The 21,516-nt window shown below is 50.1% G+C and overlaps 8 protein-coding genes across 8 annotated transcripts; 4 read left to right on the top strand and 4 right to left on the bottom strand.

Annotated features, from left to right (window-relative positions):
- Positions 1–266: 266 nt before the first annotated feature.
- LRP88_04144 (FAD dependent oxidoreductase) lies at positions 267–3,895 on the bottom strand (the record flags this gene model as incomplete). The annotated part of the gene is made up of 5 exons (XM_083240725.1): positions 267–286; positions 518–1,238; positions 1,303–1,874; positions 2,993–3,425; positions 3,479–3,895. 5 exons carry the CDS (start codon positions 3,893–3,895, stop codon positions 267–269), a joined length of 2,163 nt encoding a protein of 720 aa, XP_083104015.1.
- A 1,007-nt stretch (positions 3,896–4,902) lies between these two features.
- On the top strand, positions 4,903–5,403 carry LRP88_04143 (uncharacterized protein; the record flags this gene model as incomplete). The annotated part of the gene is made up of 1 exon (XM_083240724.1): positions 4,903–5,403. The coding sequence occupies one exon, from the start codon at positions 4,903–4,905 to the stop codon at positions 5,401–5,403; it is 501 nt and encodes a 166-aa protein (XP_083104014.1).
- A 254-nt stretch (positions 5,404–5,657) lies between these two features.
- On the bottom strand, positions 5,658–6,987 carry LRP88_04142 (uncharacterized protein; the record flags this gene model as incomplete). The annotated part of the gene is made up of 3 exons (XM_083240723.1): positions 5,658–6,022; positions 6,083–6,628; positions 6,711–6,987. The coding sequence occupies 3 exons, from the start codon at positions 6,985–6,987 to the stop codon at positions 5,658–5,660; spliced, it is 1,188 nt and encodes a 395-aa protein (XP_083104013.1).
- A 3,079-nt stretch (positions 6,988–10,066) lies between these two features.
- LRP88_04141 (class I SAM-dependent methyltransferase) lies at positions 10,067–11,484 on the top strand (the record flags this gene model as incomplete). Its single annotated transcript, XM_083240722.1, has 8 exons — positions 10,067–10,159; positions 10,216–10,358; positions 10,411–10,452; positions 10,503–10,569; positions 10,626–10,666; positions 10,717–10,806; positions 10,857–11,199; positions 11,254–11,484. 8 exons carry the CDS (start codon positions 10,067–10,069, stop codon positions 11,482–11,484), a joined length of 1,050 nt encoding a protein of 349 aa, XP_083104012.1.
- A 652-nt stretch (positions 11,485–12,136) lies between these two features.
- Positions 12,137–13,210, top strand: LRP88_04140 (uncharacterized protein; the record flags this gene model as incomplete). Its single annotated transcript, XM_083240721.1, has 1 exon — positions 12,137–13,210. One exon carries the CDS (start codon positions 12,137–12,139, stop codon positions 13,208–13,210), a length of 1,074 nt encoding a protein of 357 aa, XP_083104011.1.
- A 1,171-nt stretch (positions 13,211–14,381) lies between these two features.
- Positions 14,382–17,020, top strand: LRP88_04139 (uncharacterized protein; the record flags this gene model as incomplete). The annotated part of the gene is made up of 4 exons (XM_083240720.1): positions 14,382–14,718; positions 14,772–14,865; positions 16,036–16,234; positions 16,424–17,020. 4 exons carry the CDS (start codon positions 14,382–14,384, stop codon positions 17,018–17,020), a joined length of 1,227 nt encoding a protein of 408 aa, XP_083104010.1.
- A 452-nt stretch (positions 17,021–17,472) lies between these two features.
- Positions 17,473–18,022, bottom strand: LRP88_04138 (ester cyclase; the record flags this gene model as incomplete). The annotated part of the gene is made up of 2 exons (XM_083240719.1): positions 17,473–17,778; positions 17,837–18,022. The coding sequence occupies 2 exons, from the start codon at positions 18,020–18,022 to the stop codon at positions 17,473–17,475; spliced, it is 492 nt and encodes a 163-aa protein (XP_083104009.1).
- A 532-nt stretch (positions 18,023–18,554) lies between these two features.
- LRP88_04137 (uncharacterized protein) lies at positions 18,555–21,158 on the bottom strand (the record flags this gene model as incomplete). Its single annotated transcript, XM_083240718.1, has 8 exons — positions 18,555–18,624; positions 18,675–18,716; positions 18,848–19,076; positions 19,140–19,505; positions 19,627–20,160; positions 20,340–20,623; positions 20,678–21,098; positions 21,146–21,158. 8 exons carry the CDS (start codon positions 21,156–21,158, stop codon positions 18,555–18,557), a joined length of 1,959 nt encoding a protein of 652 aa, XP_083104008.1.
- Between the last annotated feature and the right edge of the window lie 358 nt (positions 21,159–21,516).

The raw sequence follows: 21,516 nt of genomic DNA, 5'->3' as shown, positions 1-21,516 counted from the left end.
CACACCCAACCCTCCATGCTCACAGCTCTCGTTCAATTGGATGAACCTCAAATTCTAGGTGATATAGTCTTTTGGAACTTTTCCACTAGATCCCATTCCTGCAAAGCCTCAATCCTCCCATAGATCGGGCGAAGTTCCTCTCTCTCTTTTGATATAGTCGAAACCCGGCCATTGATGGGATAACTGAGCCAGAAGATCGAGCCAAAAGACAGCTCGTCAAGCTGCTAGTACTACTTCTTCACGTTCACTCCTTATAATCAATGACATTAGTTGTAGGGAATAGCACCTAAGGAGAGAACAGTAACAGCCAAGGCTACTTGGTATATCCAACAAGCCGCTTACAAGTTCGACGATTCATCAGTAAACAGGCTCATCATTCCGTCAGCAGCAGCATCTGGTGTGCACGCCTTCAATCTCTCCTCACTGACGAGGAACGATTCCGGCAACCAAGACGGCACGCCCTCCCCAACCGCCATCCTTGCCACCGCTTGCCCACTCAGCCAGCACTTATCCATACCGTGGCCGTTGAAGCCTGCTGCAATCCACTCGTTGGTGCCTGTCCGCCCTGTTGTTGTACGACTCAGGTTTCCGATCATCGGTAGATTATCTGCAGTAAACCCCATGATTCCAGACCAGACCTTCTTAGTCTTGGTATCATCTGCGTCGAGAAAGATTTTCGGAACAATTGAGGAAATGTGGTTCCTAGCTGAAACTGCGACCTCGGAGTCATCGCTAGTGAGGAGGTTTTCAATCTCTTGACTCTCCCCTCCAATAACGATTTCTCCAGTCTTTGCGTTCTGCTGGGCATAATAAAGACCAGTGGTGAAGCATCTAGTTTTCGGATCGTACCCGCCAGTGTGAATCTTGGTCCACGAATATTTATCACCGAGCCTGGGGAACGAGTGTCCGGGGTCTTGAACTGACACCGTTCCTCTGAGGGGATAAAGGCTTCCCGTCAGGCTCGGCAACAAGTGGGAAGAGTATCCGTTGGTGCAATGAATGATCTTGCGTGCTCGGATGGTGCCTCTTGGCGTCTGTAGCACATACCCAGGCTCATTTTGAGATGCGTTCTCGTCACGGGATATCGAAACAACGGGGGTGTTGGTCTCCAGGCTGAAGCGACCCGCATGAGTATCCAGCAGATGTTTCTGCAGGATTGTGATGAGCCGGTAAGGCCATAGAGCACCGGCTCCCTCTTGCTCAAAAACAGCAAGCCCGTCGCGGTACTTATACTTACTCTGCGCACAGATTGTATTAGCTTCTATCTCCACCGCCTGGTATATTTCCAGCCATATCACTTACACGGATGGTCTCTCCATCTTCTACAACCCTATACTCCAGTGTTGTCTTATTGACTGCCTCTTGCAATAGGCTCAGAGAACGTCTGAGGCTGTCCACGATCGGCTTGTCGGCGACGGTACTGCTGGCGATGACTTCACGGAATTCCACAGCTTCCTTTTCTGGCTCAGTCAACTGGTCGATCAAAGCTTTGAGCTCTTTAATATTGGCCTCGGAGAATTGGAGGATTTTGACGGCTTCTTCAGTACCCAAAGAAGCAACTAGGTGCTCGAAATGGCCGCAAGTATCCGAGATGAGATGGCCTCCATTTCGGCCCGTAGCCCCACTGCAAGCATTGCGAGCCTCCAAGATAGTCACTCGCAGGTTGGAAGCTTGGTGGTGGTTGAGCAAGGTGTAGGCAACGCTTGTACCGGTAATGCCGGAGCCGATGATGGCGATGTCTGTTTCTGGCGAAAGGGTCTTGGACTGGGCAGTGGCGACTGAGGCAGGCGGCTCTTGCCAGGCAGATGAGGTCGGATGAGCCGAAGGTAAGCCAGCTGTGAGACACAGCCTGTCTTTGATCTGCTGCTTGAGGGCTATTGGCCAAGGTGTTAGTATCGACGTTGAAGCTGTAGAACCGGCTGTGGATTCCGAGACATACACGTCGGAGCCATGATACGTGCAACTCTAAAGGGAAAAGGTGGATAGTATCAATTGTAAGATTCTGGACCTGACATTCTGTGGAAACAAGTGAAATGAAGGTGATATAGATACTGTCGTTACACCTTTGGGCGAATGCCATGTAGGCAACCATCCCCAAAAAGAAAAAGTGCCCGCCGGCTCGTTGTTCAAGCCGCTGGGGCCTTAGATGCGCGAGCTGCATCCATGATTCGGCCGGGCAAGGATCCAACTAGACCATTTGGGGGCATAAACTTGCATGTTTGGCCTGTCATCCAGCCTTAGCCCCTCAATAATCACCGATTGTGTTGCTCAAGCTTAATGCGTGGCACCATCTGCATCCATCCCGAGATTGGCTGGGTTGACCAATCGGTGGCTTGAGAAGTGGCCGGTCCCACACCACGGGGCAACGGAGGGACGGCCGTCCTCAAAGGAATTCCGCTTATTCCTCCTCATCAATCACCAAATAGGTCATCAGCCTCAAGAAAAAAAATAACACACTTATCAACGTGGCGTCATCTGCCAACAAGATTGCACCGGATGCTTGACTCCTCCAGTACGCGGCCCCACTTCTTCCTCGCTTCCCGAGTTTGTCGGTGTAGGGTAGCCGACTCCTCTATCTAGCCCAGAACATCACGACCCTTGAGGCAAGGTTGATAAAGTTAACCAGTGGTTTTGAGTTTTGACTCTTAAATAGAGATAAACGTAACGTGATAGAAGGTAAGAGTCCCATTTATTTACTCCTTTTCTCCTCAATCTAGGTTCTCTACCTAAGAAAGGATCAAATTTGAGTGCGGTATGTCGTTTTCGTTTACCATGAAGAAAGTGTCATCGTCGCTGCACCAACAGACCACTAGAGGGGCTGAGGCAGGATACAGGACCTAGGATCTTGATCGAAGATGTGAACGGACATAAAACTAAGTTTTTTGTCTGCAGACAAAGGCTAGTATATCTTCCAGCAGCCTTTCAGCATGCGACAGGACAAGCACTAAGCATATTAGCAGCGTATCCCTTAAACCAGGGTCAACATACTCACCATGGCCACCGTCATCGTAGACAGTCAATCTTGCATCTGGGATGAGTTTCTGGATCCGATGTACGCTCGCGGCCAGGGGGACTCCTCCGTCAGCACCTCCATGAATCAACAGTAGCTCTCCAGACTTTGCCTTGCCGAACTTGGCCAGGTCCTTGGTTAAATCCTCAGAGGTGAATATCTGGGCTGCTCGTTCGATGGCTAAAGCGTCTGCAGCATCAAAGATCCGCTCAAACATCTCAATGTCCTTGTCCGGTACCTCACCGGCCGCTCCGACTCCTAGTGGGCCGCGGAAGTTGCTCGAAACGAATCGTGATCGGTGGCTCCTAAGTGAGCCAAGGACATGGTCCCATAGCGCTCTGGGTGGGCCATCTGGGAAGTTTGGTGAGGCGACAGGCAGAGGGAGAGAAGTGCTGATCCAGATGTAGCCCTGCACCTATCATTAAACGAATGCCAACGTGAGGTCAAGTGCTGAGGAGTCCAACATACCTTGCAGTTAGATCTGACATATTCACTGAGACCATGTGCAAGCACAGTCTCTCCAGTGCCCATACTTGCAGCGATGAAAATGAAAGGCCCTGGCTTGATCTTTTCCAGCAGCCCGACCACGTCTCGAGCCAGCACGCTGTAATCAATGTCCCCATTGTGCTCTGGCCCAGACCAGTCACTCTGACCAAAGCCTCGCCTGTCGACTGCGATGCATTGGAATCGATGACTTTCGCAAAGACTGACCAGTAGAGGATCGTACATCCGAGATGACAGAGGCCATTGATGAAGGAAGACTAGAGCAGGCTTCTCGCCTTCTTCTGCGCCGTCAGCAACATTGAAGGGGGGAGGGTTCTTTGCTGGAACAAAATCGCGATAGAAGAGCTGGGCTCCATCAAATGGGCTGGTGTATCGTGGCATGTTGGTTATCTTCGCAGTTGCTGATCGTGGCAATTTTCTGATGAACTTGAAGACCAATGCGATCACAATGAAGCATAAGATCCTGGCTTATATCAACGTCCCCAAGGTCTTCGCATCGGGCAGTGGACCGAGTGATCGTCAACACCACGTCCCCCCGCATCTCAAAAACTCCGACGGACTTTGAGATGTAGTTCTATGTGTTCCATCAATGAGGATAGTCATCGCTTTGCGGCAGTAATGTCAAGATGTCAAGGAGGGTGGGCACAGTAGCCGGCGAAGAATAGTTACTGTCGTTCTACCAGGAACCTCGGCATGATGCAAATGCCGGAGCTTGCTGTGGTCTCTATACGCAAGATCATCAAGATTGTAAGTTGGTTAATGGCGTGTGGAGAGGATTTACCACCCAATATCCGCGATGCTAGTCATATCTTACACGACTGTGTTATACGTTCCGTCCCTTGAGCACTTAATCGAGCCAGTTGTAGACCAGGGACACAGAGGCGTACTTATTTAGAGTGAGAGACCTGGCTCTCGAAGACAGTTCTGTGGCTACGCTTTATGCAGTCATTCACTCTAAGCCTCCAATCCATGACGCCTGCAAGCTGGCAACTCGGTAGAAGCTAACCGCTCAGTTGGATGCCAGAGCTAACTCACATGCCGTACGACACCAGTTCGGTATTATTTCATAATATGCCCGGCAATAGTCTGAATACACCGAGTGTTACTGTTCAATTGTCTACCTATTAGAGGCTACTATAAGTCTCGGTCTTCCGGCAACAAGTGGGGCCGCCGAGGTTCGGAAGAAACCCCGTCCCCAGCTTCCCTGTATTCCCCGGATCTATTTACACTGTGCTTCTTCCCCACGGGGTTGCAATGAGACATTCATGTTCATATAACCTCTATATAACACGTCTGTTCTGACTTGAAATGTGTCTTCTCACCCACCAGCCATCGCCTCCATCAAACATCAAACCAAACACTCCAGAATCTCAAACACCATTGACAACATGTCGACTCAAGTCCATCAATACCAAGTCCTCATCACCTCCGAGGAGACAAAGGAGGTGGCTGAAAAGCGCCGTACCCTCTACATCCGTCCCTTCTTCCTCTTCTGGCTCAACTCTTTCATATTCGAGGTGACAATGCTCATCATCAGCATCTTTGTCTTTTCGGGTTTCAAAGATATGTTTCCCAGGCTCATGTGGACCATATTCTTCTGCCCACTCGGAATGGGAGGAGCCATGGGCGGACTTGTCAACACCTTCATCGTCGACAAGCATTACGGAAGTAAGGCCGTTCACTTTTGCGCAATTATGAGTTTGCTCGTATTGGGAGCTTGCAATGACCTCTGCTATAATTTGGATCTTGTGTTCGGCTGGTTTGGGGCACATGAACACTTTTGGTGGTGGCATTGCCGGTACCCTCTTATTTACGGTGTTGGATTCATGACAGGCAAGCTGTTGTTTACGGATAAGGGACAGGAGAAACTTGCTGCCTGGGGTGTATAAACGCAAAGCCCATGGATGAGAACTTGAAATGGAATATCTACCTTTGCCATGGGGGAGTTAGTTAGCAGAGTGGGCTGCTTTGTGCAGGCTTGATCGAAACAGTGTGTGTTGCCGTCAATTAGCTATGGAATCTGCTCCATATTCTTTCTGATCTGAGTATGTAGCTACATAAATCTTGATCTGGTACACGATGTCCAAACGACGAGTCAACTTATAGCCAATCTCGACCAGTTATCATGGCGACGTGGACTAGATCATTGGTCACCACCATTGGCGACGCGGCCGCAAGGTCCGTTGCTGAGAACGTAGTTCAAGCCACCATCCTGGGATGTTTCAAAGGAAGTTCCCATGGCATCCTGCTGGTTACACGTCTGCCCAACAACGACCTCGCAACCGCCGGCGTTGTCGTAGTATGAAAAGACGCAGTTGGTGGTTTGCAGGCAGCTCACGCAGCAGTCGTAAGCCGAGTTGGCAGTCCTGCTGAAGACCTGGTTCTGAGAACCACCAGAGTTGACGTTGATGGCCGAAAACTGGTGGCCGCCGTTGGCGGATGAGACCTGGTTGCTTGCGCCGCATGCGGCGTAGACAGTCTGGGCTGGGGCGGTCTCGGTTACCGTGGCTAGAGTAAGAATGGTTAGCTAGCTGTTCAAGTATCAAGGATAGATATGAGATGACATACTAGTAGCAGTGGTAGTAGTGGTGGCCGTCGAGGTTACGGTAGTTTGGGCTGTGACGGTGGGGCTGACAGTGACAGTGACAGCAGTAGCAGTTGGAACCGTGACCGTGGTAGTGACAAACGCGGTGGCGGTCGTGAGATCAGTCGAGGTGCTAATGGCAAGCGTAACGGTGGTAGACCTGGTCCGAACGCAGGTCGAGGGCACGACGGTGCTGACTCTCACTGTCTTGACAATCTTGATGCATCTGACAGACTGGGCATACCATCTCTGGGAGATTCGGATGGGGTTGAGAGTCGAGTTGGAGCTGGAGTCGGGGCTGGAGCCGGAGCTGGACTTTCTCTTTGTGCATGGAGCTCGCTTCAGGAGTGGGATGCGTCCTGCGAGGGAACGCTTCTTCTTCTTTTTGGCAACGTAATCTGGCTCCTCAGAGAGAGGAGTGAAGCCTGCCGGTGCTGGCTGCGTCACTGTAGGAGTGGTGGTCTCAGTGACAGTTGAGGTACTACCGGTCGTGGCGGTGCTCGTCACAGTAACGGTGTTGAACACAGTAACTAATATGATTAGCAAGATGAGCAAAGATGTGAGCTATGGGAAGCTTGCCAGGGTCGCCGGTCACGAAGTTCGTGGAAGTACCAGTAACCTGAACGGTAGTAACGGTACTGAACGCCGTGACGCTCACCGTAGACGTGGCAGTGACAAAAGGTGGTGTAACAGTTCTGGTAGTAGTACGAGGCGGTGGGCAGACGGTGGTCCGAAAGGTCAAGCCAGTAGTCTGGGTGATGGTGGTACGACGGATTGGGCTAACAGAGACTCGCCCAGACGAGGTCACGCAGAGCTGTGAGCTGAAGACGGTGCTCTGCGAATCGGCGAGGCCCTGTAGGGCGGCCAGGACCAGGAGTTTGAGCTGCATGTTTGCCTCTCAAAGATGTGAAGACGAGGATCTGATCAAGTGAAGTGATGCTCTCATGCGGTGGCAGTGATGCCGTCAGGATGAGATGTCTCTTCAGCTTCGGGAACGACAAGGACACCGTGGTAAGAGGGGATTTATATCTGTCGATGGTATATCGCGTAATCTCCAGTCGTCGATTGCTTGTGAAAGTCGACGGACTTGACCGACCAGATTTATTCCTTTCTTGTGTATCCGCATGGTTCTTCATGCGAGGGCTTGCCCTTGTTCTACCAAGATTGAGTTGTCCCACGGAAATCAATAAAAACAACTCCTGTCTCTCTTACTCCTTTGTATTTCTGTCTCCGCAGGTGGTCTTGACGTCTCCTGCAGTATGTCAACATCATCACCTGCTACAAAAGATAAGGCAACGTCAGTTGGGCAAAAAAGAGTATCTTGGCGCTGCTTGAGCTGATGGTGACGCTATTCCCACATATTTGAGCGGCAGCCATGGTGAGAGGGGCTGGTTGGGCTTGCAACTTTTCACTTAAAAACACTGAGTTAACCGAGTCCAGTCCAATCATCGCCTCAACTCCAAATAGCCATAGGTCATCATGCTGTATGCTAGGCATTGGTTTCGCAGTATGCAGCAACAAAAGAGCGGTCAATGGCAAACTGGTGGGAAGTGTGGTTGACATCGAGCCGAGATGCTACAAGACGATGTAAACGCCATTATCTCTTACGTGTTATCTCTCTTATTGTTTCCAAATGTAATCAGCTAGTGCAATAGCTTCTAGGATAGGTTCTGCCTTACGACTCTTCCCGCGAGCTTAGTCTATAACCCTTACAGGTATCTAGCATGGACTAACGGCGACAAGGTGGGATGTGACTCGAATCCCCAGTCTATGGTAGGGCCACACAACATCTAGAAAACTCTTAGCGGCTTTAATGTCACGAACACAACCTCCCTGGATTGGAAACTTAAACCATGGTGAACAAGTTTCACCACCATCCCAACAGCTCTCTAAGAGGCAATTCAAGACATCCCAACAAGCTCCCCCGCCGATAGAAGCTTTTCTCCCTGCATCCAAAGGCATAAAACAGGTCATCAACTTGTATGCTTTCGGCCGAATCTCAAATTAGGCTGTTGTTGCATCATTCAATCAACAAAATGATACAAGTGGACACATTGAGGCTGAGCTAAGCTTCTGGCTTGAACCCAGAGCCGAAAGAAGCTTTTTTGAGGACCTCCACATCCTGAAAAGGTTAAGCAAACGGGGAGACTGGTATCGGGTTCGTGGACGCATGAGGCTTGCCACGCATAAGTTCGTGTTACGAAGTGTGCAGGTGATGAGCTCATGTCGTTGAGGACAGGTGTACTAGCCCTTACTGATCAGGGGGGAAGATTCATGCGTAGTTTCACAATACGGTGGTCTTAGTGTGATTCCCATGTCTCTGCCCGAGACATAAAATTATTCAAGTTGGATGGATTGTTTCCCCTTCGAGCAAGGCTTAACCCACTGTTTGTTCTGTCTTTGTCTCGATGTAGAACTAAAAATATGCGGTTTGCCATGTTGTCCGAGGTGTCTCAGACTGAATGAACTCTTTGTTCTAGCTAGTCACTACGTAAATGATGCTCACGTTTGATCAAGAAAAGCTGCTCGTCTGAGGCCTGGCCTTTGTTCATCTGTGTTTTCCTTTATTATTACTAAGAACCGCGGCCCAAAGCTGGGGATCATGAGGAAGTGCCTGTGTTCAACCTATAGTCACCTGTATTAGCAACTTGTTTGCAGCTTTGTCCCACATATATGATCAGAACTCCATTCCACTAAACGATAAATGTGAAAGATAAATACAGCCGTGGAGAATGGGTTCTTATCGTCCAGTCTCCGTCACAGCCGTTCCACTGGGTAACCTAGCCAGAGGACAGTCTTGAGAATTCTCTACACTTTTCACCATGAGTTCGCTGTTCACAGTTATCCCCCACGTTGATGGCGGAGAAGGAGTACCTATCACAGTGGAAAATTTCGCAGAACGTTTCGCTGCAGTCAGCCGCAGGTATTTTCACCAGATGTACTATCAACTTCATATTGAGTTGCTACAGCGCTTCGGTGGAACGAGCTGTCATCCATCAGAATTCGTGTCAGCGAGAAATCGCTCTCGCCGTGCTCAACGGGTGCTTCTTCACTTCCGAGAACATGGAGACAGATTCCATCTTTTGGACACGGTTGAGGATGGCTGGTACAGACTTCGGGCGCTTGCCCAGCTGATGCCCCCATATGAGGAGGTCGGCGATTGGCCCCCAGAAGTCTTTCAAGTCCAGGCGCTTCAGGTCATGGTTCAAGAATGAACTTCGCCATTGGCTTCAAGCCCTGCCTCCATTCCTTCTCCAGGAATCAGCAGCCCTTCGAGTCGTTGATAATCGCCAGGACCTGTTCCTATATCGTCTTGGTTTCTTGAGTCGTGAGAACAGCATGGCGATCACTAACGAAGAAGACGATGCATCGTCTGTGTTTTCCTGTTCGTCCGTCGGTGAGCTGAGACTGCTCTAAAGATGAGGAGCCTAGGATGGAGCATCTTCTAGGACACCTCGTCATTCTTTTTTCTTTATTTCTTTTGTACCCCACCTGTTTATTCATTATTCCCATGCGTATCTAGGACAATTCATGGGAACACCCCCTCGCGCCGTTATGTTCTTACTTCCTGGTAACAAAGACAGCCTGTAGTCTAGTGGATCGTTGCGCTAGATATAATTCGATTAGAGTATTCAATATGAACAATTCACCAACCCAAGTCTTTCCTTTTACCTATTATTGGTGATCGGTTTGTAGACATGGCCTCATCCACCCGGTGACAGTACGTGATCGCATCGTTGATAACCCCTCTAAACTTGCTGATGTCTCGAAATCTTGAAAACCTCAATTACGTTTCCGTATGTGATCAGCAATTTAATAAAAAACACAAGGCGGACAAATGATCGGAGCGCTGCAACTGTCAAGGGTGTGCATGAAAGCTGTCATGCCATTCTCAACCCCTCCTTTCTTCCCCTCGCAAGGACGAAATACTCTCTTTCACTTCTGTTACTGATATTTTATCTTAAATCATGTCTAGCAGTGCTGTTCCTGCCCCTGGACCAGCCGAAACCGAAGCTGCCGGCGTAACTGAGCCGGCTGCTGCCGTTACTGGCCAGCGCCCAGTGTGTACTGCGAAACCCTTGAGTTCATGCGGGACTCATGTACTAACCCCTCACAGGCTGCCAACACCGAAGACAGAGACTCTGGTCAGGATGATGACGAGTTGGCTGAGTCAACCACATCGATAAGCGATAGTGTTCTCCAGTATCGAACCATCCACGGCCGGACGTATCGCAGCGAAAGAGGGAACGCACAGTACTGGTACTATCGCCTAAATAATTGCCCTCGCAGTGTGCGACTAATATGATTGAAGGGGTTCGAACGATGAGCAGCAGAACGAGTCTATGGATATCAAGTGAGTCGGGGCTTTTTCCATATTGAAACGAGTGACGCTGACACAGCAAGCCATCATCTTCTCACTCTAGCTATTGGCGACAAGTTGCATCTAGCACCGCTGAAAAAGGACATAGAAGTTAGTTTAGCCAACCTTTAACTCCTGCTGCTCCATTGCTAACCGGTTCAACCCAGAGAGCAGTTGATATCGGTACTGGGACAGGTATCTGGGCTATGTGAGTGCTCCTCCACCCGCGAAGCCGCAAGTTAATGTCTTTTGTCACAGTGACTTTGCAGATGAGCATCCTGGATGCAAGGTGATTGGTACTGACATATCACCTATCCAGCCCGGCTGGGTGCCGACAAACTTGGAGTTGTACGCACAGTCCGGAGCGTCTCGTGCTCGCAATTGCTCATATTCGCTAGTCACATCGATGATTGCACGCAAGAATGGACCTTCTCGCCCGATTCTCTCGACTACGTGCACATGCGATATTTGACAGGCAGCATTATCGACTGGAGGGCCTTGTTTCGTGAAGCGTTCAGATGCTGCAAGCCGGGAGGATACATTGAGAGTCTAGAATCAGCACCATGGCTAGAAAGTGACGACGGAACAGTTACTGATAAGACGGCTATGTCTCAATGGGGGAAGCTTTTTGTTCAGGGTGGTCTCAAAATCGGCCGTTCATTTACTCTGGTGGACGATGAGGAGCAGCGAAAGGGGATGGAAGCCGCTGGGTTCATCGACATTCAAGAGTTCAACATCAAGGTAGGCTTTTTACCCATTCCGATACTGGAAAGTCTTGCTAACTTCATGGCATAGGTTCCTCTTGGAGACTGGCCAAAGGACCCAAAGTTGAAAGAGATGGGCCGATTCTCGCGGGCCACTTTGGAACAGGACACCGAAGGTTACGTCCTCTATATGGCTACTTCTGAAGGTTGGTCGAGAGAGGAGGTATCAGTTTATGCTGCGAGGCTGCGGCGTGAAATGCGAAGCAGCAAGATTCACGCCTATTTCCGCATGAAGGTGGTCTGGGGTAAAAAGCCCGAATAGCCTCGATATTTGGCCTAACCGTCTTTGGTGATGGCGTCTCGCCATCGTTGAAATAAGCTTGTCAACATGAAACAACAAAATTGACAGGCCCCGGACGATCCGGATATGAGCTGATTTTGCTTCCATTGTTACCAAAGAGCCTGGCATGCACTCACACGCTTCCTCCTAAAGTCTCAATCACGTTGTCTAAGACGATGCAAAGACTAAAAGCAGACCAGATTCTGCACCCCGGACTTGGCCAAGCCGGCATAGCCCAACGGCAGTAACATCGCCAACGCTTCCACCTCCCGCATTCAGCGTCCGCGGCATTTTAAGTCTAACAACGACTCTATTGCCGATAGGTGGAAACGGGTGCCTTGGGGGCACCACTCGGAGAAGGTCATTCCGTCACCCTCTTGTGGGCCGCAAATCCTCCCACACCGCCGGTCCTTGACCATTTGAGAGATGGTTCTCTCGGCTCCGGTTGGAGGATTCTGGGAGGACCCCTGTTGCGAGCAGGGACTAGTAGGAAGCTTATAATGACACCTTAAAACACAATACCATGGGGGCATAAAAGGGACGGATGTCGCTCGCGTTGTCGCGGTAGAGGGAACTGCTCAGTGTCTTTGCTCTCAACTCTATCTTTGAGTATCAGCTCGGTCAAGGCAAAATCATGGTTCATCTGTCTTCCATCGCTACGACAGTGTTGGCTTTTGCCAGCGCTGTCAACGCTGCCTGTGGTGACGGCAGCCCCCAGGCTACCGTCACTGGCTCTGGCACCTATACCGCCAAGGTCGGCGGATCCAACGTCTACTCTGGATCCGACTATCGTCTTGCCATTCAGACGGCCCTGGACCGCATTAGCAGCGGTCAGCGTGTTGTCGTTTCTGCCTCGGGCAGCATCGGCGCCTCTACTCTCACCATCACCAGCGGCAAGACGTTTGAGGTCTGCGGCACCATCAACGTCTCCAACAGGTCCGGCCGTGGTGCCATCGAAGTCACCAACCAGAATGACGTCAAAATCCCTTACCTCAAGATGACCGGAAACCCCTACTTCGGTCTTCGTTTCTCGGGCACCAAGAACCTGAACCTGGGCCAGATCACCATGAACCTCAGCGGCGGTATCGGCATCCGTTTCGACCGTGATCTCGCTGCCAACTCCAACGTCAAGATGGACACCATCACCGTTACTGGCGCCGGCAGCCACGCCGTTGAAACCTGGAACATTGACGGTCTGAACATCAACTCCGTCATTGCCCGCGACTGCGGCGAGTGCGGTCTGCTCCTTCAGAAGACCACCAACGCCTGGGTCGGCTACGTTGAGGGCAACAATGTCGGCACCGGAACCGGCTACGCTACTCTTCGCTTTGCCAACAACAACGGACAGCTCCCCGACGGCCAGTACACCAAGACCAACGTCTTCATCGACAAGGTTTATTCTCGAGGCGGCGGCCGCGGTATCTTCTGCGTTTCCATGTCCGGTGCAGCCGAGATCAAGCAAATTGATCTCGCCAACAACGGAAACAACGCTGTCCTGATTGAGAACTGCTACAACTTTGCTATCCGGGACGGTACCATCAACGGCGGAGGAGAGGTGCGCGTTGCTGCTCGTACCGAGTTCCCCAACAACAGCGGTATCTACGTCAAGGCCAAGATTGACAACACCTCGGTTCGGGAGTCTCCTTGTGCCGAGAACATTTTCTGGGGCATCACTGGCAATGCCGCCAAGAATGTCTGCAATGCTTAAGCGGATTTGTGGGGTATTCACCTCTGCGGCAGGCAAAGGACATCAGGCTTGTACATAGTGTCATTTCTAGATGCCGGGCTAGTATATATCGAGATGTCTCGTCAACAAGTGCCCCCAAAATAGGAAATATTGTGATCGTCGTCCGGGACTGGCATGACCTCGGTGGTCTTTACCCCGACATACCGACCTCCCACTCTGGCATCTTGGCTCGGCCCGTCACTCGTGTGTAGCGTGGCTAAAACCAGGACAGGCATCTGCTTGGTGGATATTATGAAACACAGCTCGCTAGGTATGCAGGTGGGTTACAGTTGCTGATGGTGTGGGCAACCTGGCTATTGGTGCGCCTTATAACCCTGGTCTGTCACAAAGACACCCTGAGAGCAAGTGATCGGACAACGACTTGAATGGGCGATAGTCCATAACAAACGGGATGTCGCAATTCGCACTCGAATTGCTGTATGCCTCCACAGAAGGTACATAGGGGCGGTGTACCACGTGGGAATGAATGACTTCGCACTTTCTTGTGCTCAGCACGTGTGCTAAGCGTCTATGGGTGTGGCAGATATTCAGGGAAGCCCTAAGCAGTATTTCACATCTTCTAGAGGAGCACATTCACTGTCTCAGGGCAGTATACGGCATATCTGAAGAATACCAATCGTGAAATGAGATCTCTAGGCGATCAAACGCTGGGCGAGAGGCCATTTCACTGGCAGTCTCGGGCTGGCCACAAGTAGAAAGACGCATCATCTAAAGTCATTCATCGCCAAGAAGATCAGACACCAAGAAATTTCTTTTGGAGTCTAGATAAAACCTGTGCATCCTTTGCCATCAAAGTGAATGTCGATATCCCTAGTCTTTGGTGGCGTGGCACTGGGGCTGGCATTTTAGGCAACAAACCTCCAAGGTCGCGATGCCCTCAATCAACAACCACTCCGCCTCCACCTCCGTGACATCTATCGGGCCGACAGTCAAGTACATCGTTCTTTCTGTTTGTAAAATGGTGTAACGCCTCATCACATGACACAATTAGATTGCCTTCGGCGTAGTGTTTCTGCTCTGCATCCATGCACTTCAGCAAAAACACACCACCAGATTGCATTCTTCAGAGCATTGGGTATCCCATCAGGAGTAACTTGGCTCAATACCTTCTTTTCTTTGTTTATCCTTCAATATGCCCGACGCTGACGCCAGCCCGTTGCGGCCTGAGCCCAACACGAACAGCCAGACCAGCGAGTGCCCAACGGCCGAGCGTCCTGTGCCTGAAAAGACCGAATCAACAGCCCAGGAAGAGGCCAAGACCCAAGATGCAGCGGACGGGAAGGCCAGCCACTCTTCCGAAGATTCGACCGAAGATGAAGAACACATCGAATTCGACGAGTGGGTAAAGTCGTTCGCGGCTGACCCCGACTCTGCTTGGGAGCAAATGCAGGTTAAATTCGAAGCCTTGATGGCCACTGACAGTGATGGTTACATGGCCCAAGACATTCAAGAAGATGAGGAAGACACCGGTAAACTATCTCCCGTTCGCCTGGATCCTCTCCAGACTGATCACGCGCTTCAGAGGCTGCAGATGAGACTCCCAAGACTTCAAGAGTCCCCGAATGCGAGTCACCAGACCCCCAAGAAGACCTCCCGGAACACGAAGAAAACTGCGAGTGCTGTGAATGCGAGTCGCCAGGTTTGCCAGAAGACTACCCAAAAGATCTCCTTGAGCACGCAAAAAAACTTTGTCAAGGCGACTCGTGAGACCGCTGATTTGGGTTTGAGACCGGCAAAAACCCATGCAGCTGGGATTATCGCTTTATTCGTCAAACTGCGGCTCCAATTGGAAAAACACAAGCTTGTCGCCGCCCATACAATACTGTCATTGATGGGCACCACACACAACAGGTTCCAGCCCAGCTCAAAGGGGCAGATATTGCGAAAGGAAGACTGGTCTCCGAAGACCTCCTATACGGATACCAAATATTTCTATTTCTGCAAGAAAGCCGGAGGCAGAAAGGAAACTAGTGACTAGTTAAAGTCGCGGCATGGTACTGGACTTGAATACAATGCAGGTCGCCAGTCAAACAACTGGCTTGCGTAATTTCGCAGACATGGCCGTCTGGCTGGCTGGACCGACAGGGCCGTAATCGCCGGCATATGATGGCGTTTTCTCTCACAACAGGGGCAGGCCCATCAAGGCGTGGGGAAACAAGTTACGGCCATTGGCCTTTGTTGCACTAAATGGAGGGCAACCTATCTTGTCCAGCTGCCTAGGCAGAACGGAGATAAACTACAAATGATACATAACAATAAATCCAGAGTGTCTCAGGAAATGACACGCATATCGAGCTTTGTTGAGTCTATGGGAGAGCTACTTGGCAGTGTCAGAGCTCTAGGTTGGCTTCAAAACGCAACGGGGATGAAGACAAAGAGAACAAAATCAGGCATAAACAGCATTCCAGAATAGAAATAAATGGTCAGAGAGTTGTGACTTGAAAGAATGTCTTTGAGAAGTCCAAATCTCGATGTTCCAGCCCAAGGCCTTTTCCTTCCTTTGTTTCCGGGTATCACATGAACAAAGCCACGGTTCTTGACCACTTTATAAATACCTAGTTTCCTCCGTAAGCTGTTCTCCCACTCTTGGTCTTCATTATTCTCATCTTCTCACTGCCTTCAAGGAACAAAGCATTTTCAACACACTCCAAACTTCACTACCCAACCATCTTCAAAAGTATGGCCAGTTTTGGACAAGTCAGAAAGACCCAACCTAGAAACGCGGCCAAGGCTCTAATGGAAGACATGCCAAAGCCATGGAGTTCTACTCTAAAGCATCTATGTAGAGGGGATGAGACGCTTTCAAAGACGGACATCTTCTCGTGTCTGTGCTTCTTCGAGAGGCCCGAGAGCTGGATCTTTTTCATCGTCGGCGAGGGAGGTTCTATGCCCCCTGTTGTGAACCTGCAGTTGCATCGGCATGTTGTCTTTATCATCATGCTGGAGCACTGGGTCGTTGTCCATGTGGACCTCGTCGACATGGAGGTAGCTTATCTGGACCCCAGGAGCTCCGACACATCCAGTCATCCCATCCGTCTCAGACACCTTTTGGTGCACTGGCTGAAAGCACATCTTAAACATGGTAATATTGACGAAAAACTCAATTTGTTTGAAAAGGTTTGTCCCGAACAACGATCACATTCTCCCGCTCCCTGACTAACGTGAACTGTGTAGGAATGTCAACAGCACGATGATACCGGCATTATCGCCATTTCCAATATCACCGCGCTTGTCAGGGGCTATTCTTGTTGCGCGGGCACTGATCCCGCCCAACGTCGCGTCGAGTTCATTCAGAAGATGAAAACCCTCACGCGCTCGAAGCGGCCAAATAATCGACTGTGCCAATGGACCAGCCCCAGCGGTTTGCGAAATGCTAAATCATTGTTCAAGAGTCCACCACCAGTGCCTCAGAACGCTGATGCTGCATCTTTGGGTGAAATGGGCAGACCTAGCCAGCCAAAGCATCCCTTAGCTTCGTGCATGTTACCTCCTGCTACCACTATTTCCCCGGCTACTACCTCGAACAAGCGCAAGCTCGAGGTCTCCGGGGCCATTCCCGATGTCCCAGCTAAGCGGAGACAAGTTGCGGACTCAATTGAGAAGCAGAATTCTTGTTGGCTGTTCTCCACGTGGTGGGGAAAGAAGGAGGATCCTGAGGTCGCACGCAAGTCGACGGAACAGCTCCGCAAGGAACTGGAAAAGGCTGAGGCGGACATTCAGGCTATCAAGTCCAAGATGGGTAAGATCGAACAGAGAAGCGGGCGCCTGTGAGAGGATGCTTACTATTACCCTTACGAGACTAGTGCGTCGTCTACCTGCGCATAGCCGTGGGATTGGGATGACAAAAGGTGTAGTTTGAACAGGGAGGGGGGTTTGTTTTCAACGTTGCTAGAGTTCTAGCTTGTTCCGACTGGTTTGTTGCTTCACGGGCGTGATAATGGTTGGGGCAGTCCCGCATGGCATTAGGATGCCTCCGATGTTCTACGCTGTATCATTTGTTTCTTTTTACTTCCATTAAAAAAAGCTTCCTTTTGATATTTGAACGAAATACGAGCAGGACATTAGACCCGTCCCTACTGCATTCAGACTCGCATCTCCAGTTGCCTGCCACAAGTACATGCACTATTCATGTTGAACACGTTTATCAAACACAAGACACATTCAGTTCAATTTTATAATACATGCATGTCAAGCTCCCACCAAATTTCTTCATCCACGACCCATCACTCATGAAGATACTTGATCTCCTTGCCAGGATTAGGCTGCGCAACAAGACCAAGCTGCTGCAGCGCAGTCAAGGTGCCTTCCTCAGCCGTCTCATCAACAATCTTGCCGTCCTTCAGAGTGAAAATAGTGATTCCGGAAAAGTAGATATTCTTGCCGGTGTTGGCGTGGTCTAAGGAACCAACCGCTAAATCACTAATAGCGACACCGGTGTGCGTCCCACCACCAATCCATCGCCCAACAACGTAGGGACCGCTCGCGATGAGGGGATGCTGGTAGACACGGAACGAAATGTCTGGGAAAGCCTAGTGCAATCAGCGGGGAGTCTTCCTTGACGGAGACGGCATAGGAAAAACGGCTCACCTCCTTCAATCCTCGCATCATCTCTTTGGCAGCTTCTTTGCCATAGCGAGGGCCATGCATGGGATAGTTGATGACAAAGTCGTCTACACACAACTTGTCGACAATATCAGGGTTGGTCTTGTTCCAGTACTCGTCGAAGTACTCGGTGACGACGGCAAGGTTCTGTTGTTCTTCCTGAGTAGGCATTGTGATAGACTGTCTTTGGAATTTAGTTCTCAGTAGATGGCGCATTGAGCCCAGGTAAACTTCAGACATATTTATAATATTTTCAGATTACCATTTCGCAGTTTTACTCCAGGCTCGTTGCTATATAACTCACCAATAGGTGAACTGCAGATAGACTTTCCGACAATCCGAAGGACTACAACCAGATTGGGGGTTGCGGGCAAATTGACCAATGCGCTTTCAACATACTGTCAGAGTATTCAAGGGCAAGACAGCTCATTTATCACTTTAAAGACAACACGGACAACCGCTCTTTAGTGCTGTGGTCTCTGACGGCTCCAACAGATGCCATCAGTTATGACAACAAAGCGCACAGGTATCAGCACACCACAGCATCAAACTTCTATGCCCCCCACATATTGCAATAATATGTCTTACACCAATTATTTCTTGTCCATAAATTTTAACCCTAGCCTGTGGTAGCATGTTGCCGGCCTTCCATCATACATATCTTTCAATCCATCGGCCCCTTCTTCTCATTCGATTATCCGGCTTAAAGAGCAAGAATAGCCCAGACCTGACTAGAGCTCATTTCGTCTCTGTATCCCATGTCTAGCCATGGCCTACTCTGGATCAGACATCTATCATTCCCGCTTTAGGCCACACGACTTACCGGTTCTGCTTATACTCTAAACAACCGTACGAGTTTCCGATACTAAGTACCGAGTCAGCAAAAGCTTGACATATGGTAGCGGCTACGACATCAACCAATTGACAACGACGGAGTCAAACCTCCAGTGATAGAGTTCACAGCCACGCTTCCTCTTCAGGATAATTTCTACTCACGTGTAGCCCTGCCTGCGCAACTTCTTGATCTGCCATAGATCTACTCCTGGCATCTTTCCCGTGTGGCGCGAGCAGGCAATTCTCTCGTTTGCCGTGTACCATACCAGATTCTGGGATTCGCACGACCTGATATTCCAGGGTGCCGCTCGATCTTGAGAATCAACTCTTTCGAGCTTGAATCTGTGATAGTTACTGTCGATATCAAACGGCTTCCAGACGCCTTGATTGTCTGTCTGGCGGTCAGCATCGGTTCATGGTATCTGCAAGGTTGATCAAAAGAGACGGCACCTACCGCTGTCCATCGCAAGGCAAATTCCAGGTCGACTTGACGACATGCTGGCAATGTTAACAAACGCCACCTCTCTTCCATCAAATCCTTGATCCAAAGTATTTTGCTCATGCCAGTTCGGATTTGCTTGAATCTTGACACGCGAGAACTCCTCTTCGAGTTGGGCTTTTGTCTTTGCTTCTTGGTCGAGCTTGCCCTTGAGGTTGACACGCTCTGCCATCACGTCGCCCTTGGCCCTCGATTCCTGTTCGAGCTTCTTCTTGAGATCATCGCGTTCTGTCTCCCTTTGCACTCTGGTTTCTGATTCGCCTTTGAGCCTTTGTCGTGTTGCGTCCAGCTCAGCCTCCTTGGCACCAATCATCTCGCTAGCTTTCGCTGCATCTTTGTTGATCTCTTTCAATCCCGTCACCTCAGTATTTAGTTTTGCGATGATGCCCTCCCGAGATGCCAAAGAGGCCTTTTGTCTCTTCCAATTGAGCCGCGAGCTCACATTTTCGATTTTCCAAGTCAGCCTCCTCCTTGCCTTTCTCCTTCGCCAGGGCTTGCGCAAGTGCCTCAGGGTCTCGCAACTGGTCTCCAAGTGTCTCGTTCTTTGACATGAGAGTGTTTCTGCCGTTCGTAGCACTTTGGAGACTTGTCTTTGCGCTTTCAAGCTCCGTCGATAGCGCCTCCTTTTCTGCCGTGATGGACAAAAGCTGTTCCCTTCCTTTCGCCAACTCCTCAGCCTCCGCAGCAATCTTGACTTCAAGCTCCTCGATCTTCTTCTGCATTGCCACCGGATCAACCTTCGTCACGTGCAGAATGAGCTGTCTGAAGATGATCGGGCTCAGATACTGGTTGTTTCTAGTAGGGTCGACGGCCACTTGAGGGTCTTCAGCGACAGCATCAACCTCTCGAACAATCTTGATCATTTCGAACCTACACTCCCGCTGCGCCTTGTCTAGGCCGTAGACTGTTGCTGCGTAGGGAAGTAGCTTGTTGGGGGGTAGTGGCTTCTCGATCTTACGCTTTGGCGACTTGGCAGCTGATTGATTGTATCGAACCAAGCTCGTGTCGCTCTCTCGCTCTTTCAAGGCTTTAAGGCTCTCATTATAAACCTTCGTCTACTCATCAAAATTATCACTGGCATCCTTCACAATTCCCTCAAGTTCAGGCTAAGCAATGGCCTATCTGAACATCACGAGGCCATTGTTGACCTGCCACGACATTGCTTGCAGCTCTTTCCACGCCGCTTTGTAGTCCATGTAGGCGCCAAGAGGGAGGAAGAGTAGACACCGGCGTTCTCATAGTCGAGGGGTGAGCCATGGAGACTCTTCTCATAGAAGTTTCTCAGGCTGCTGTATCTCGTGAGGATGGCGCTGGTCTTTTGAGGGCAGAGGGCAACTTTGTCGGCAAAGGAAATTGCGACGGCCTTGAGAGTCTCCATCGCCCACCCCTTTTGTTCAACATCCTTTATAATAATATCACCACCTCCAAACCAAGATACTCTAGTTGAGCGTCAGTATGCGCATTCTCATGTAAGTTCGAGAGTAACAACCCACGTGATAGTCATCTTGTCGTTGGTGTTCTTCTCACTCGATTCCTTCTGGCCTTTACCAGAACCCTCAATCTCCACCGCACCACCGGCAAGTGAGGCCTTGATGGCCAGTTCTCCACCAATGTTCTTGACGTTGTTCTTGACGTTGTTCTTGTCTTCAAGCTCAATGAGGACAAGAGCATCGAACACGCCGCCTTCTAGAAATCCTGAGATGAAGCAGTCACCGTAGACGTCCTGGAACTGGTTCGGCTGCACGTCCTTGATGGGCATGAACTCGGTCACATTTTCTCCAACAAGTCGCTGATTGACCACAGTGACTTGGAGATGGTACGTGCTGTCGCTCTTCTTGACGTTCTCGACATTCAGGTAGTTGGCCTGAGCTTTGGCTCCTCCACCGATGGCATCGAGTTTGATAGCCAGCGAACCTAGTTCCAGGTTAACAGAACAGAAAGATGTTGAAAAATCCACATACCTTTAATATCCATACTGCTGGTGATCTCACTGATGGTGTTGATAAACTCCGACTTCTATGTAACAATATGGCTAATCTCTGCCTGCGACTTATCCTCATGTAATCTAGTGAAGGTCCCACCATGTACCTTGGGATAACCATGCTGTGTCATTTCCCCTGAAGGAACATGTCGCTTGACTCTAGGAGCAGGTTGACTGTTCTCGTCAGCTGGTGGTCCAGCTATCAGATCTTTCGCAGTGGCTGGTATCCCGCCAGGGAGTTGCAGAGCGTCATTCACGCAAAGCTGTTGCGTGAAGCTATTGAATCTGTGTGTCGTTAGTACAATTTCAGCGACTCTGGGTAGTAAAATATTGGTGCTTACCCCATGCCCA

Source organism: Fusarium phalaenopsidis (genome assembly GCF_050370095.1).
Source record: "Fusarium phalaenopsidis strain FUZ10S chromosome Unknown contig_32288, whole genome shotgun sequence".
In the NCBI taxonomy this organism is placed as follows: Eukaryota; Fungi; Ascomycota; class Sordariomycetes; order Hypocreales; family Nectriaceae; genus Fusarium; species Fusarium phalaenopsidis.
The sequence above is the reverse complement of the archived record's forward strand: the minus strand, read 5'-3'. Positions and strand labels throughout refer to the sequence as shown.